Raw genomic sequence first — 15,145 nt, 5'->3', positions numbered from 1 at the left:
CCCTGGTGGTCCAGTGGTTAAGACTCTGTGCTTCCACTGCAGGAGACACGGGTTTGATCCCTGGTCAAAACAAAAACAAAACGGGGAAAAAAAAAAAAAAAAAGAAGTGAGTCAATAAGTTCCGCCCACACTCTAAGGAAGGAGATTACACAAGGTTTTGAATACAAAGAGGTGGATTAATTGGGATGGTGATTTTAGACGCTACCTGCCATAGGTAAGGTATTATCCTTCATTTCATACTCAGCCAGCCAGCTAGTTAAGCGATGTCTCCATGTCTCCCAGCTAGGGAGTCATCTGACTGCAGTGTTTTACCATTTCACTAAGCCAGCTGGGGGAGAGGTGGAGGAAGGCAGGGAGAAGTTGCTGGTAGAAAAACGAATGGGGATGGAGCTTTTATTAACTATCTGTGCTGTGTAACTGAATGCCCACAACTTAGTAGCTTAAAATAAACATTTATTATCTCACATAGTTTCTGGGAGTCAGGAATTTGGAAACAGCTTAGTTGAGTGGTTCTGGATCAGGGTTTCTCATGAGGCTGTAGTTAAGCTGTGGGCTGGAGTTGCAGCTTTGAAGACTTATTGGGGTTGAGGATCCATTTCCGGGATGGCTCACTTACGCGGCTGTTGGCGGGAGGCCTCAGTTCTTAGCCACCTGGACCCCTCTCTCATTTCTGCAATGCCCTGTTGCTTACCCGGCTTGGCGCTTTGCATGGTGGGAGGTGATTACACAAGCGCATGGGAATATCAGCCCCTGGAGGCTGGCTACTATAGGGTCCTAGAAGATTAGCAATCCTGAAACTCAACTTTTAGTAAGTCACTTCCCTGGTCAAAGAGATCCAGAGCGTTCCCATTTACTGTAACATACCATCTGATTTCCTTAGCTCCATCTCACACTGTCCTTTTTTTCCCCCCAGATTTTTATTGGTGTATAATTGCTTTACACTGTTGTGCCAGTTTCTACTGTACAACAAAGGGAATCAGCTGTATTTATATACATATCCCCATATCACCTCCATCTTGAGCCTCCCTCGCACCCTCCCTATCCCACCTCTCTAGGTCCTCACCAAGCATCAAGTTGTTCTCCCTCATCTCACCCTGTCTTTTGGGCAGATGGGCCATCTGGGACTGGCAGCTTGGTCCGGTTACAGACCTCAAGAATCCCCGCAGAGATCCTTGTTGATATGCCCCCTCCCCATCCTCTTTGCTCTGTGGGAAGGCCTGCCTCTCTGGGAAACCTCCACTCAGCCTTTGATGCATAGTTATTGCCCGCCCATGCCCACCCCCACCCCGTACAGGCTCTGGCTGGATGCTGGGATACGATGGTGAGCAAACAGACATCCATCCTCCATGGAGAACTTCCAGTCAACATGGGAAGGTAGACACTAGCCAAGTAATAATAATTCATCACAAATTGTGACAAATTCTCCCCCCAAAAAACCTATGGTTGCCATGTGAGCATACAATGGGGGACCTGGCCTACTCTGCATGTGGTATTTGAACCAAGATGAGGAATTACCTAGGCTGGGCAAGTGTATTAGTATTAGGTTCAGGTGTAAGTGTCTGAAAATTCAAAACAGTTTCTCAAACAAGACTTTATTTTTCTCTTGCTTAGAAGTCTGGGGAGGTGTTTGAGGACAGGGAGCATTCAGTGGCAGGGACCCAGGCTCCTTCTATCTCGTTGTTCTGCATGACCATCACCACATGGGCCAGGATGGTGGCATTCACATCCTGGGCAGCCAGGTGGACAAAGGGACACAGTGGGTATTATTGGTGGATATTTCCACTAATAATCCCTGAAGCATCCACAAGATGCTTCATCTTACATCTCAACGGCCAGAACTTAGTCACATGCCACACCTAGCTGCAAGGGAAGCTGGGAAATGCAGCTTTCATTCTGAACACTCATATGCCCAGCCAAAAATTGGGAGCTCCATCATCATGCAAAAATAGCAACCACAGGCAATGCTCTCTTGCATTTACTTTGTGCCGGGCACTGTCCTAAGTCATTGACAAACATCAACACATTTCCTCCTCACAACAGATCTATGAGGACGGTACCATTATGGCCCCAATTTTACAGATGAGGAAACTGAGGTACAGAAGTAGAATAAGTTAGTAAGTGGACAGGCTAGAACATGATCCCGTGCAGTATGGCTCCAGAGTATGGGCTCTGTTACCATAGCTAACAGCTATGAAGAAAGTGAGACTCCATTGGGAGAATCTATGCACATTCCCTGTCCATATAGCAAGGTGGAAGGCAGAAAGAGGAACGTGCTCTAGGCAAAAGAAACAGCAAATTCAAAAGCGCCCCCCCCCCCCACCGCCCCCAGTAAAGTCCTTTATCGCAGCGCCTCTCAGACTTAAATGTGCCAATGAATCTCTTGGAGATCATGCGAAATGCACACTTGATTCGATAGGTCTGGGCTGGGGCTGAGAATTTGCCCCATAGTGCCTAAGCAGCTGGCCTGGGGACCACCATCAGACTGTGCACCACATTTTGAGAGGGAGGACTTGTGGTCAAATGCCCACCACTGCATGACTCCCCTCCTGCAGAGGGCTGAGCCAACAAATAGTCCTTTGGGCTCAGTGGCTACCCAAGGCCCCTTCAACCTTCTTGCTGCCCCCAGCGAGGTGTGGCTGAAATTTCCCTCTCTCTCACAAGAGTGCCAGGCCCCTTGTTGAATGAATGAATGAATGAAAAGGGAATGCAGGAGGTCAGAGGGAAGGAGAGGCAACAGTTCAGGGGAGAGTTTGGTTCACCGAACACACTCTACACCAGATCGGAACTGGCGCCGTGCATTCTGAATCCTCCCAGAGGAATAGGTACCACCCGTTTCCCGCTATTTATAGATGAGGAAACTGCCTGCTGGCCCTGCTCTTTGAACAGAGAGCCCCCACCTTCCTCCCCTGGGATTTTTCAAGCTCTGTGTTACCACAGTCTTGGAGGTGGGGCCAACCATAGAAGAAAATTTTCAAAATGAGTTTCCTCCATCTGGGTCTTGTGTTACAACTACCAACTCTTCTAACCCAGCAAGCCTGAAGGGAGATGCTGATTACCTGTGAATTTCACAGAAGAACACTAAGGCTCAGAGAGGTCCACCGTGGGCCACCTCACACTGGCTGCTCTTAGTCCGCCATCCTGAATAGACTGGGCTCGCAGCCAGCTCAGTGAATACCATTGGAATGAACCACAAATGGAAGATGCAAACAGAGGCACAGAGCTACCAGGCCAGCCACAATAGTTTCAGGTGACCAGCCCTCACTAGGTGTCAGGCATCACACTGAGCAGTCTCCCAACTTTCTCATTTGATCCCCAGGAAAAACCTCCTCCAGTAAGTGTCATTGTCCTCTTTGTGCCGCTGTGGAAAGGGGTGTGGGCTCAGAGAAGCCAAGCATCTTTCCCAGAGAGGCACAGCAGGGACGTGGTGGGTCCACTTTACAAATCTAGGCCTGCCTGACCTCCTCCTTTCTTTCACACTATCAAGCTCTCTGCTCAGAGTGAGATGCTGCGCATAGCCCAAGTCTGGCCCATTCCATTTAATTTTCACAACTCGAGGAAACTGTTTTACAAATGCAAAACAATGGAGGCGGGGAGAGGCAGAGGGATTTGCCCAAGGCCACACAGAGAGAAAGTGATGGAAAACAGTGGTGGGGCTTGGAAGGAATGAACTTGTGAGTCTTTGAGTACTCCCTTCCTCTCCAAGCCTTGACCCCCACCGCGCGCCCACCAAGGCCCGCCCCTCCCCCTCCCGGTCCCCGGTCCCCGGTCCCCGGTCCTCTGTCCTCGGTCCTCAGCCGCCAGCCGCCAGCCGCCAGCCCCCAGCCCCCAGCCCCCAGCCCCCAGCCCCTTAGGGCCCCAGGCCCTCAGACCCCCGGGCTCCTTTAACGGGACGGCGGAAGGGGCGGCCGGGGGCGGGGGCGGCGCCCAATGGGCTGCGCGGAGCGTCACTTCCCGGCGGCGGGAGGCAGCGGCGAGTGTCGGGGACGAGGGGCGGCCGGCGGGGGCGGGGCGGCCGGAGGAGGCGTTGGCAGCGGGCTGGGACCCACGCGGCGCCGCGGCCCACCTGGCCTGCAGCGCTCCCACCCCCGGCAGCGGCGGCACGATGCCCTTTGACTTCAGGAGGTGAGTGTGGCGACCCCGGCCCCCGGGAAGCCCCCTCGGCGGGCACGGGGGATGCTCGGGCACGCCGCGGACCGCTCCTGCCTGGAACGCAGAAGCGGTCCTCCGCCCTGTGCATGCCTCAGCAGGCCCTGGGGGACCCCGGGCGGGGCCCCCTGCCGCACACAAAGCCAGCTGGAGCCTCGGAGGGCCTCCTTGTGCAGCGGGACGCGAGGCCACCCACCTCTCGGGCCGCTCTGCCCCTTCCCTCCGCGATCCCCCTCCCCACGCTGCCCTGACACCTCGCAAAGTCGCATCCTCTTCCCCCGATACTGGGAAACAGATTTTCTCCCTCCCCTAGGTAGGAGCAAACAAGCCGGCCCCTTCCTCCCCTCTACAGAGCCTCGTTTCGTGAACCCCACCCCAGCTGACAGGTGCGTCCAGGGCACCTCGGAGGAGCCCCCAGGGATCCGCAGGGGTCTACATCCCCATCCCGCCAGGCAGCAGCTGGAGGGTTTCAGGTTTCCACAGGCTCAGGCGCTCCCAGACTGGGCCGAACAGGAGGCCTGTCCCCCAGCCAGTCCTGGTCCTATGCTCTGGGTATGGGGGCTCCTTGGGGGAGGGGAGGAGGCCAGGGAGCTGTGCGCAGGGTTTTGCAGAGGGCCTAGCCTGGCCTGGCCTTGGCTTTCTGCAGTCACCACAATGGGCCCTTTGTGGGGTCCAGCCGCCTCATGGTCCACGTTGTGCTGGGCTAGGCCTTCTGGAAGCCTGCCTGCCAAGGGGTCTCCACCAGACTTTCCCTTGAGGGATGGAGCCCGAGGCAGCCACACTGTGGGTGTATAGCCAGGGAAATAGGGCTTTGGTGGAGGGGAGCTGGATTAGAATCCTGGCCCTGCCCCCTCCGTGGAGCAGCTCGGTGTATTCCAGAAGTTAGGGGCGAAGGCTCTGGGTTCAGACCTCCCCTTAGCTGCTCAGCTTGATAACTTGGGCAAGTGTCTGAGCCCTTTCAGTTTCTCTGTGTCACCACCTGCAGATTTGGGGCTAAAAATAAAGTCCCACCTGTGAGGGCTGAGTGCATGAGAAGCACTTCATTCAGAGCCTGGTGGGGTGTAGAGCTCAGAAGTGGGACATCAGTGGACCAGCAGCCTCTCCATGAGGCCACTTCCTCATCCTCAAAATAGGGATTCTGGTCCCTGCCTGCTCCTTCCCTCCGCACAGATGTGAATGAAGTCAGGGTACAGTGACAGCCTTCCTGGGAAGAAAAGCCTGGCGGTGACTCCCATGGCATGTGGGCATATTGGAGTTTAGGCATGAAGAGAGCATTGGCCTTGGAACTCTTGCACTGGCTGACGTGGTACTCAGCTTGCCCTGGGCACCATTGGCACGTCACAAACAGCCTGCCCCTTCCATGCAGCCCTGGGGCTGGCACCAGGGTCTCAGACAAATGCTTGCAGACCCAGGGCAGTTTCATACAAGGAAAGCCCCTGTGATGGAATTCAGGGGCGGTCCTCAGACCGACAGCTAACATTCAGGCCGTGAGAGAGCTGTAGTTGGCACGTCGATTCCTGGTTCCATAAAGCCTCCCCTTACCCAGGCTGATAATTCCTGCCCTCGCCCTGCATCCCTGTGTGATTCAGTAGGTTTGGGTGATTTTGACCTCATTGGGGAAGTCCCTGCTTTGGGGCATAGAATTCACTCACTCTGCATCTAATCTTCCATTTTAAGAGGATGCAGTTGAGGGCTGAGGTTCTTTCCCTGGACTTCATGGGACCTAGACTGAAGGGTGGGCCAGGGTCCCAGGGCACACACAGCTCCTGACCTGGTGCCCCTGGAGTTGGAGGTTTGGAATGTCCAGGTGCCACGGGGGCCCCAGCTTAATGAGGTGTTTTCATCAGTTTCCTTGAAGGCTTGTGCCACCACAGAGTGGTGAGCATGGATTCTACACTTCCCGTTCACACCTTGGAGGGTGAGCCTAGTAACCTACGCTTCTCAAGATGTGTTCATTCCAGGTCTCGGGTTCTAAGGAAGGGTCCCCTGTACCACACACTTCCGCGTTCACTGATCACATGTTTACTGAGTGTGTGCTGTGTGCTCAGCCCTCCTCCACATGCCCCATGGCGGAGCTGGGTGACATGTGACTCGTTTGCCCAGGGCCAGGCCGTGCTGAACGGGTGGAGCTGGGATTCGAACTGGGGACTGTTAGCTCCAAAGCCTTAGCTGTGGGAGGAAAGGGAGGTCACAGTCCTGTCAGATCTCTTAAAAACCATGGGGAAATGGAGAGGGGCGTGCTCTGGTTGAGCCGCCCTCTCCCAGTTTGAGGGCAGGGAGAAGACCAGGCTGCCCGCTTGTTTGGCTCTCCTTAATACAGAACAAACCAGGAAGGGGGAAGAAGGAACCTTTTGCCCTTTCTTACCAGCACTCCTTGTTTTCTTAGTGCCTTTGGGACCTCATGCACCTTACCTCCTGTGTGCTTTCCTGTCTGTGAAATGGGGATGAGAACAGGGCCCATTGTTGAGAAGATTCACTGAGCCAGCGTGTGTAAAGCATTTAGACACAGAGTACGCACCCAGTACATTTTGGCCACTCTTTCCATGATTTGTATTATTTCATCGAAGCACCTGTATTTCCTAACACGATGTAATTCACTTAATTAGTTTATGCTTATTCTCTTTCTTCCTCCCTGGGGCAAAGATCTTTATCAGTTTCATTCACTGTTGTAATTCCAGTGCCTAGAACAGTGCCGGGGCCACACTCGCCACCAGGATGTCTCTCAGAGTCTGTCAAGGAAGCCAAAGGCATGGTGTGATTTGTTGTGTCAGTTCTTCCTTTAATGGGAACCTTTTCAGCTATAGGTGGTTAACTTCCCCCCTTTCTTCCTTGAATGCGCTCTTCTCTAAATTGTAGTTGGGGGTGCAGAGTACAGAGGAGGGACGGGGCCTTCAAAGATGCCTTGTGTTTGCTTAGCTCCTGGTGCATTGTTTCGTTAATCTCTGGACCTTGCAGTGGTGGAACTGGCCTTGTGACCCAGTTCCGTGGGTGTTGGCCCTGCCCGGACCCAGTTCCGGCTGGCAGGGGCCAGAACACCTGCTGTCTCTGGCTCAGCCTGTGGGGTGGGGGTGGGGGGGCAGGAAGGGCAGTTCCTGCAGCCCAGGCCCAGGGGAGTCTGAGCACTGCTTTCAGGCTTGCGGAGGTGGCCAGCACCCCGACGGTGGCAGCCCCTGAGTTGAAACCCCAAGAGCTGGGGTGTGCTGCTGTCCTGTCACTGACCAGCTGGGCCCTGGGACCGTTGACTTACCTTCTCCGAGCCTCAGTGTCTTCATTTTCAGGAGAAGATGGCAATCTTCATTGCCTCCCCTGGTAGGGTAGATGTACGGGCAAGTGAGATGTCCCTGCAGGGTACAGCCGGCAACGTAATTCGTGGGGCCCGGTGCAGAAAGAAGATGCAGACCCCCTTGTTGGAAGAGTATTAAGAATGTCAGGACAGTGACAGCAGAGCATCATGCTAAGCCTGGACGCAGCCCTCTGAGCATGGGACCCTGTGTGACCGCACAAGTCACACACCAGTGACACTGGCCTTGCTGCGGCACCTTGGTACAGCCTCCATTGCCTCTCACTCTGGCCTCCCAGGTGGTCTCTCATCTCCAGGAGACCCCAGGGGAGCTTTCCAAAGTTGACCTCATTTTTTGCATATTCTGGTTTCCACCTTCAGGTGGGGCCCATTGCTCTGATCAAGTACAATTTCCTTAGCTCCCCATGTGGGCTTGCCCGAGGGGGCCTCTGCAGCCCCCCTCACTCCCTACACCAGGGTCGGCCCCAGCCACCACAGCGGCTCTGAGCACATAGCACTCAGCAGGTAGTAGCTTCCATGCATGCCTGTATTTCCACCCTGCCTCATTCCAGAAAGAACTTGGGGACGCGCATGGAAACACATACTTTACAACAAGTTTAAAAAATATATAAATAGACTTGGGGATTCCCTAGCGGTCCAGGGGTTGGGACTCTGTGCTTTCACTGCGGGGGCCCATGTTCGATCCCTGGTTGGGGAATTAAGAACGGCAAGCTGTGCAAGGCAGCCAAAACAATTAAAATAAATAATAAAGTAAATATAAATGGACTTAAAAATGGGGCAAAAGGGAAATAAAGATCAGACCAGAGGAAAATTATGTGACGATCAAGCCAGCATTTCACATTGAGTACTTACTAGTGCCTGACACTGTTGTGAGGATCTTCCCTGTGCTCATTTAGTCCCCCACCAACCCTGCAAGGCAGACACTGTTGCTATCCCACTTTACAGATGAGACAGTTGAGGTGCAGCAGAGTTAAGGAACGTGATGGGTCAGCAGAAGGCACTGGGGTGAGAATGCTCTCTCGTGCTCCAGAGCCCCACTTGCATTCCATCGGCTCATCTCTACAGCTTTCCCCTTCCGTTCACCAAGTTCAGAGAGAACTGAAACTCCCTCTAATTGGATTCATTGGCTTTTTGGTCTCTAATCCTTGCCCAGTGGCGGTCATTAAGAAGCTGAGTCATCAACCTTTGTTTCTTTAATTTTTTTTAACTAGCCTCATGTGGTCTGACACCTGATTCTGAAATTATCTTTAAAGACCCCCACTGTGGCCTCAGAGCAGCTTAGAGCATCTCACTCTGGAGGGTCCAGGTTTTCCCACTCCAGCCACTGGGGCTTTAGAGCGTAGAGCATATGTTTACCTGCTCATCTGGACGTGGAAGGAGATAGAAATCTCTCCTTCTGAAGCTATTTGCATTCCTGACCACGATACCATAGTGTCTTGAGACAGGACTTTAGCCAGCTGTGGCCTCATTAGGTCCCATTTCCCATCTGGTAATCCTTTCATTTTTTATTTTGGAGTTGCTCCTGGGCAGTTTTCATCAGGCATTGGAGAGGGAGGCAGAGTGTGAGGAGGGCGTTTGGGGTGAGGCTGACCCACTACCTCTATGTCAGTGAACCTCAGCTCTGGCTGTATGTTAGAATCACTGGAGGAGTTTTAAAAATCCCCAAACTCAGGTGGTGCTCCAGACTCAATAATCAGGATCTGAGGGTCGGGGGCTCGGGCATTAGTATTTTATAAAGGCCCCCCCATGATTCCGGTGCACAGCGAAGACTGAGAAGATGGCTCTAAATCGGGAGAACCCATGTTTAGCAGGCCGAGAGTACAGGGGCAGCCAGATGCCAGAGTGGGTCCTTGGCGGGGAGGTTCGGGAGTAGAGTCTGGTCCCACCTGTCCCCCTGCAAGCCCGTTACTTTCTCTGGGACTGTTTTTCACTAGTAAGGCTGTCAGTAAGGCAGGGCAGTGATGGGGGCGGTGGGGGGGTGGTTACCTTTCCATTGATATCCTTGCTCTTCAAAGTGTGGTCCCCACACCAGCAGCTTCAGCATCACCTGGGAGCTTGTTGGAAATGCAGAATCACAGGGCTCACCCTGAATCTGCATCTGTAGTTTAACAAGATCCCCTGGTGATTTGGATGTACAGTAAGACTGACTAACTCAGCATCTCCCAGTCTGTGCTCCTCCATAATGGGCCCCCACTTGGAGATCCACAGCGGGTGCATAACTTACTAAAGGCTCTGAGAAGTCCTGCACAAAAGGAACCCGAGTCACTTGGTTCCCCAGCTTTTGCCAAACTTACTGTCTAAGCCACCCTGTTGTTCATAGGGCAGCCAGTACCATTTCTCAGAATATTGTTTGGGAAACACAGCTCTAATTGATCCTTTAAGGAAGTGGTAATTAGCGTAATTGTCTGTTGTCAACTTTAACATTTAGGTCTGTTAACTTAATTATATTGGTTGTCTATGCAGGAAAAGTACTGGACAGGGAAAAAAACCTGGCAACACTAGTATGTATTGATTTTTAAATCTTGACTCTTGGGCGAGGCAGGAGGAACTCAGGGTTCCCTGTACTACTGAGAGCTAGGAGATACAAAGGCACTTTACAAATCTCCTCACCCTCTGAATGGGCATTGTTGCTATTTTTCGTCCAGGGAAATTGACCCCTGGAGATGCTGGGTCACACAGCTGGTGCATCAAGGGGGCCCCAGGGGGCCAGCGCACACACCTGACAGTATAATCCTGTTGAATGCTTCCTCCTGGAACCTGCCAGGCAGCACAGCTGGACAGGAAGCAAGATCCGTTTGAAATGGACTGAATGTTCTGTTTATCCAAAAGGTGGAAACACTATTTGAGATGAGAGGCCTTGCCGTTACCAAACTTTAGTCACAGGTCCCTGAACATTGGGTGCAGGTGATGCTTTTCTCTTGCGTGTTCTCATCTGGGGCTTGAATTTCTCTGGAGGAGCAAAGGGGGCGAAGTTAATGTTATTAGTAACGCCCGACGGTTCCTCAGCTGGTGATGTGTTGTGCTCTGTGCTGGGCATGTCATTGGACTTGAATGGCTCCGCGAGATAGATATGATTACTTTTTATTTTATTTTTATTTTTTAAAATTTTATTTAATTTTTGCTGCGTTGGGTCTTCATTGCTGCACATGGGCTTTCTCTAGTTGTGGTGAGTGGGGGCTACTGTTTATTGCAGTGTTGGGCTTCTTATTGTGGTGGCTTCTCTTGTTGTGGAGCATGGGCTCTAGGAGTGCAGGCTTCAGTAGTTGCGGTGCTTGGGCTCAGTAGTTGTGGCTCATGGGCTCTAGAGCGCAGTCTCAGTAGTTGTGGTGCACGGGCTTAGTTGCTCTGAGGCATGTAGGATCTTCCCAGACCAGGGATCGAACCCATGTCCCCTGCATTGGCAGGTGGATTCTTAACAATTGTGCCACCAGGGAAGTCCCAGATATGATTATTACTCGTTTATTTTTCTATATTTTATCTTTTGAACTAACATACAGTAAAAGTGGCCTTTTTTGGTGTACTCTTCTATGGAATTCAAGACGTTATATCATGTAACCTCTTCCACAACCTGGATACAGAACAGTTCCATCCCCCTAAGAAACTAATGCTATCACTTTATAGTCATACTATTAATTCAATTTTTTAAAATTGTGGTAAAACCTAAACTTCTTGTGCATAACACAAATCACATAGTAGATCATTCAAGAAATGTTGCTTAAGACTCATAGACATAGAGAACAGACATGTGGCTGCCAAGGGGAAGAGGGGGTGGGGGAAGGATGGATTGGGAGTTTGGGATTAGCAGATGCAAACTAGTATATGATATATAGAATGGATAAACAACAAGGTCCTACTGTGTAGCACAGGGAACTATTTTCAATATCTGTGGTAAGCCATAATGGAAAAGAATATGAAAAAGAATGTATGCATATGTATAACTGAGTTACTTTGCTGTACAGCAGAAATTAACACAACATTGTAAATCAACTGTGCTTCAATAAAACAAGTTTAAAAAAATGGTGGTAAGAACATTTAAGATGAGATCTACCCTCTTAACAGATTTTTAAGTGCACAGTACAGTGTTGTTAAGGATAGGCACAGTGTTACACAGCAGGTCTCTAGAACTTGTTATTCATCTTGCATAACTGAAACTTTATACCCATTGAATAGCAACTCCCCATTTCCTCCTCCTCCTCCCAGCCTCTGGCAACCACTGTTCTGCTCTCTGCTTCTGTAGGTTTAACTATTTTAGGTACTTCCTCTAAGCGGAGGCAGTATTTGGCCTTCTGTGAGTGGCTTATTTCACTTAACACAATGTCCTCCAGGTTCATCCATGTTGTCACACATGGCAGGGTTTCCTTTTTAAAGGCTGAGTGCTATTCCATTGTATGCACACACCACATTTTCCTTATCCATCCATCCATCCCTTGATCGCCATTCCCACGAACAGTGTACAGGAGTTCCAGTTTCTCCACATCCTCCACACTTGTCTTTTGTTTATTTTGCTGATAGCCATCGTGACAGGTGCGAGGTGATATCTCGTTGCGGTTTTGATTTGCGTTTCCCTGACGATTAGCGGTATTGAGCATCTTTCCATATGCCTGTTGGCCATTTGTATGTCTTATTTGGAGAAATGTTTTTTCAAGTTCTCTGTCCAGGTTGGGTTTGTTCTGGTTGTGGATTTGTTGTTGTGTTTTGTGTGTGTGTGTGTGTGTGTGTGTGTGTTTTGCTCTAGAGTTGAAGGAGTTTCTTATGTATTTTGCATATTAACCACTTTTCAGATACATGGTTCGCAAATATTTTCTCCCAGCGAAAGGGTTGCCTTTTCACTCTGCTGATTGTTTCCTTTATTAATTCCGTTTCACAACGGGAAGCCAGGGTTCAGAGCAGGGAAGTGAAGTAGCCCAGGGTACACAGCTGAGGAAGTGCAGGATTGGGACTTGGACTTGGGTCTGTGATTGCAGAGCTGGGGTGCTTAGCCATGGTGCCCCCCTGCCTCGCTGGAAGCTTGACGTTGTTGATTTTTATGGCTCCCCTCCGGGTCTCCACTGCCCTTTTCTCTCTTGCTTTCACACCAGGAGCCCCTGACGTATAGAATTTAACCAAAATGGCCCTTGACTACTTTGGAAGGAATCTGGTGATATGTGCCTTGTTTTGATGTTTCACTGGGTCCAAGGGTACCTTCATGGTGTGGAGCAAGTGGCTCCAGATCTTCAGGGGAAAGTGCGGGGTCGTGGGCCACCCTTTCAGAGGGTCCTTGTGCACTGTGAATCCCTCCGAGGGCTGCCCGCGGTGTGCCTCCGCAGGGAGCAGACCCTCACGTTGTGCGCGTTCGGCTCTGAAGCCCTTCCTCCTGTTCACTAGCTGCGGGACCCTGAACAAGACACTTGGGCTCTGTGAGCCTCTGTTTTCCTCATCTGTAAATTGGGGTGCTTACACGTTCCTGGAAGGAGTTTGATGAGGATGAGATGAGCTCGTGTGGAATGCGGGACAAGTGTGCTTAGCAAACGGAGTGCATTTCCCTCCATTTCCCCCCCATTTTGGAGTAGCCTTCCGTGGCAACATTGTCCCTGTGCTCCTCGCTGAGCCCTGATGGAGCTGAGCAGAGGGGCATCTGGTGGGTGGATGCCGTAAAACCGGGCCCCTTGGGTTTGCAGGGCCAGTGATGCATTCCTGCGAGAACGGTGACCCCAGGCCCCAAGGCGTTGATCTCTGGTGGGAGAGAAAACGGTCAAATGGTCACACACCCAGATGCCCCCAGGGCCCAGGCAGGTACCCCGGGGTGGGGGGCAGTTGGGTGCGGGCTGGGCACATCAGAGAGTGGCGCTCCGTTGGGAAGGGCAGCTCCCTGTGGCTAGTTGCCCTACACATTACCCAATTTTTCCGGAAATGATGAAAATCTGATAAATTGTGTGAAAATGATTCGTAACTGCTTCCAATTTTATATTTGTTGACCATTATGCTGGGCCAAACCAAAGCCTCCTGAGGGCTGATGCTGGCCTGTGGCTGGCGCCGGGTCACACGTACCAGTGAAGCAGCACACACTCGCCGGGTGGGCGGGACTTGAGGTGGTGCCCGTGGATTCTTGGGAGGTGGTCTGGTGGGTCTGGACTCGGAGCTGGAGGCAGAGGAGTGGGGGACCCGCAGGCAGAGGCAGTTTCGGGGCATGATTGCTCCAGGCCTGGCAGCTGGGGCATCCCTCCTCTGGAAGGTGCTGGGTGACCCTGCCAGCTCTGCCACCAGACCTGACTTTCCTCCTTGGCAGCCCCGGAGCTGGCCAAAGCTCAGTCTGAGTGGCACTCCCTTCTCCAGATCCCTTAATACCTTCAGCCTGAAGGGTGTCTCTTTCAGGTGACCTCCCAGGGCGGTGCTGTGACCACAGTACCCACAACAGTCCCCATTTATCAAGTGCCAGGCTGAAGGCATTCAGTTCATCCCCTCCGAGGTAGGAACCAGGTATCATTCCCGTTGATGACGATGCTGGGCACAGGACTTGGCCAAGGTCATCCAAACCACGGGCAAGTGCAGCACTCCGTCTGTGATGCCAGGGCTGGTTTTCTTAACCGCACTCGCATGCCCGGGAGCAGAGCATTATCGCCTCAATTTGCGGGGGTGGGGGGCGCTCCGTGGAAACCCCTGGTGTCCGCTGCTGTCTACTTAGTTGTGTTTACGATGTATTGCCATGGAAGCCCTGTGGGGGAAGGGGCTCTGGGTTGCCTGAGCAGAGGCGGGGCCTAGGTGACCATTTCCGGTATCTAGATGACCCTGCACATCTGGGGGCAGGAGATTACTGCTGAGCCCCTGCTGGGGAGCCAGGCCGAGGGCTGCAGCCCTTCCTGGGGGGAGCGTGTGGGGCTGGCCATCCTGCCCTTCCTCCGGCCTGTCTCTGGAGCCCCCGTCAACAGGCCAGACATGGGCTGGGGTGTGGAGTCATTTGTTCTTTGGGCATGTTTCTTAAAGGCCTGCTCCGTGTGCCAGGCGCTGTTCTCAAAGCTGGGCCATAGCGCGGAGCCGGCCAGACAGCTCCTGCCCCCCAACCTCATGGAACTTATGTTTCAGTTCTGGTATTTTACCTCTCTCTCTCTCTCTCTTTTTTTAAATTAAAGACACTTTCTTATTTTGGAATAGAGTTACAGAAAGGTTGTAAAGATGGTACAGATACCCCCCAATCCCGTGTTCCCAATGGTTCACACCGTATGTTACCACATTTGTCACAACAAAGAAAGTGACACTGGTATGTTATTATTAACTAAACTGCAGGCTTTATTTGGATTTTACCTGTTTCCCACGAATTTCCTTTTTTTTCTTTCTTTCTTTCTTTTTTTTTTTTTTTGAGGGACTGGTTCTTTATTTCAAAAAGACACATCAATTTTCAGTATCAAAACAGTTTCACTATTGGTTTTTCTTTCTCCCAGTCGGCCCCAAAGAGACCACACTGAAGGAGAGTACCTTTTAAGCCAATCAAGCTGCAGTATGCTTACTTAACTGACCTCACTGAAACCTCACCAAAAACGGGGGACTGGGTAGGTAAAGAGACTAAAAGGTCAGCACACTGTCAGCCCACAGACTGTAGAGAGCTCTCATAGCCAGATGGGGTGACCAGTACACCCCAACCCCAAAGATGCAAAGTTTCAAAATAATATAAAATTTAAAAACAGTTTTGTTCCATTAATGTCCTTTTATTGCTCCAGGATCCAA

General features: G+C 51.6%; 1 protein-coding gene across 2 annotated transcripts in view; it reads left to right on the top strand.

The window, feature by feature from the left end:
- The first annotated feature begins 3,970 nt into the window (after nucleotides 1–3,970).
- The window catches only part of ERGIC1 (endoplasmic reticulum-golgi intermediate compartment 1), a 106,620-nt gene continuing 95,445 nt past the window's right edge, over nucleotides 3,971–15,145 (top strand). For both annotated transcript variants that reach the window (XM_057728998.1, XM_057728983.1), the window contains exon 1: nucleotides 3,971–4,122. In XM_057728998.1, the coding sequence (XP_057584981.1) occupies nucleotides 4,103–4,122 (20 nt within the window). In that variant the 5' untranslated portion in view covers nucleotides 3,971–4,102. The remainder of the gene's footprint in view (nucleotides 4,123–15,145) is intronic.

The sequence above is a fragment of the Hippopotamus amphibius genome, chromosome 1, assembly GCF_030028045.1.
Source record: "Hippopotamus amphibius kiboko isolate mHipAmp2 chromosome 1, mHipAmp2.hap2, whole genome shotgun sequence".
Taxonomy (NCBI): Eukaryota; Metazoa; Chordata; class Mammalia; order Artiodactyla; family Hippopotamidae; genus Hippopotamus; species Hippopotamus amphibius.
The sequence above is the reverse complement of the archived record's forward strand: the minus strand, read 5'-3'. Positions and strand labels throughout refer to the sequence as shown.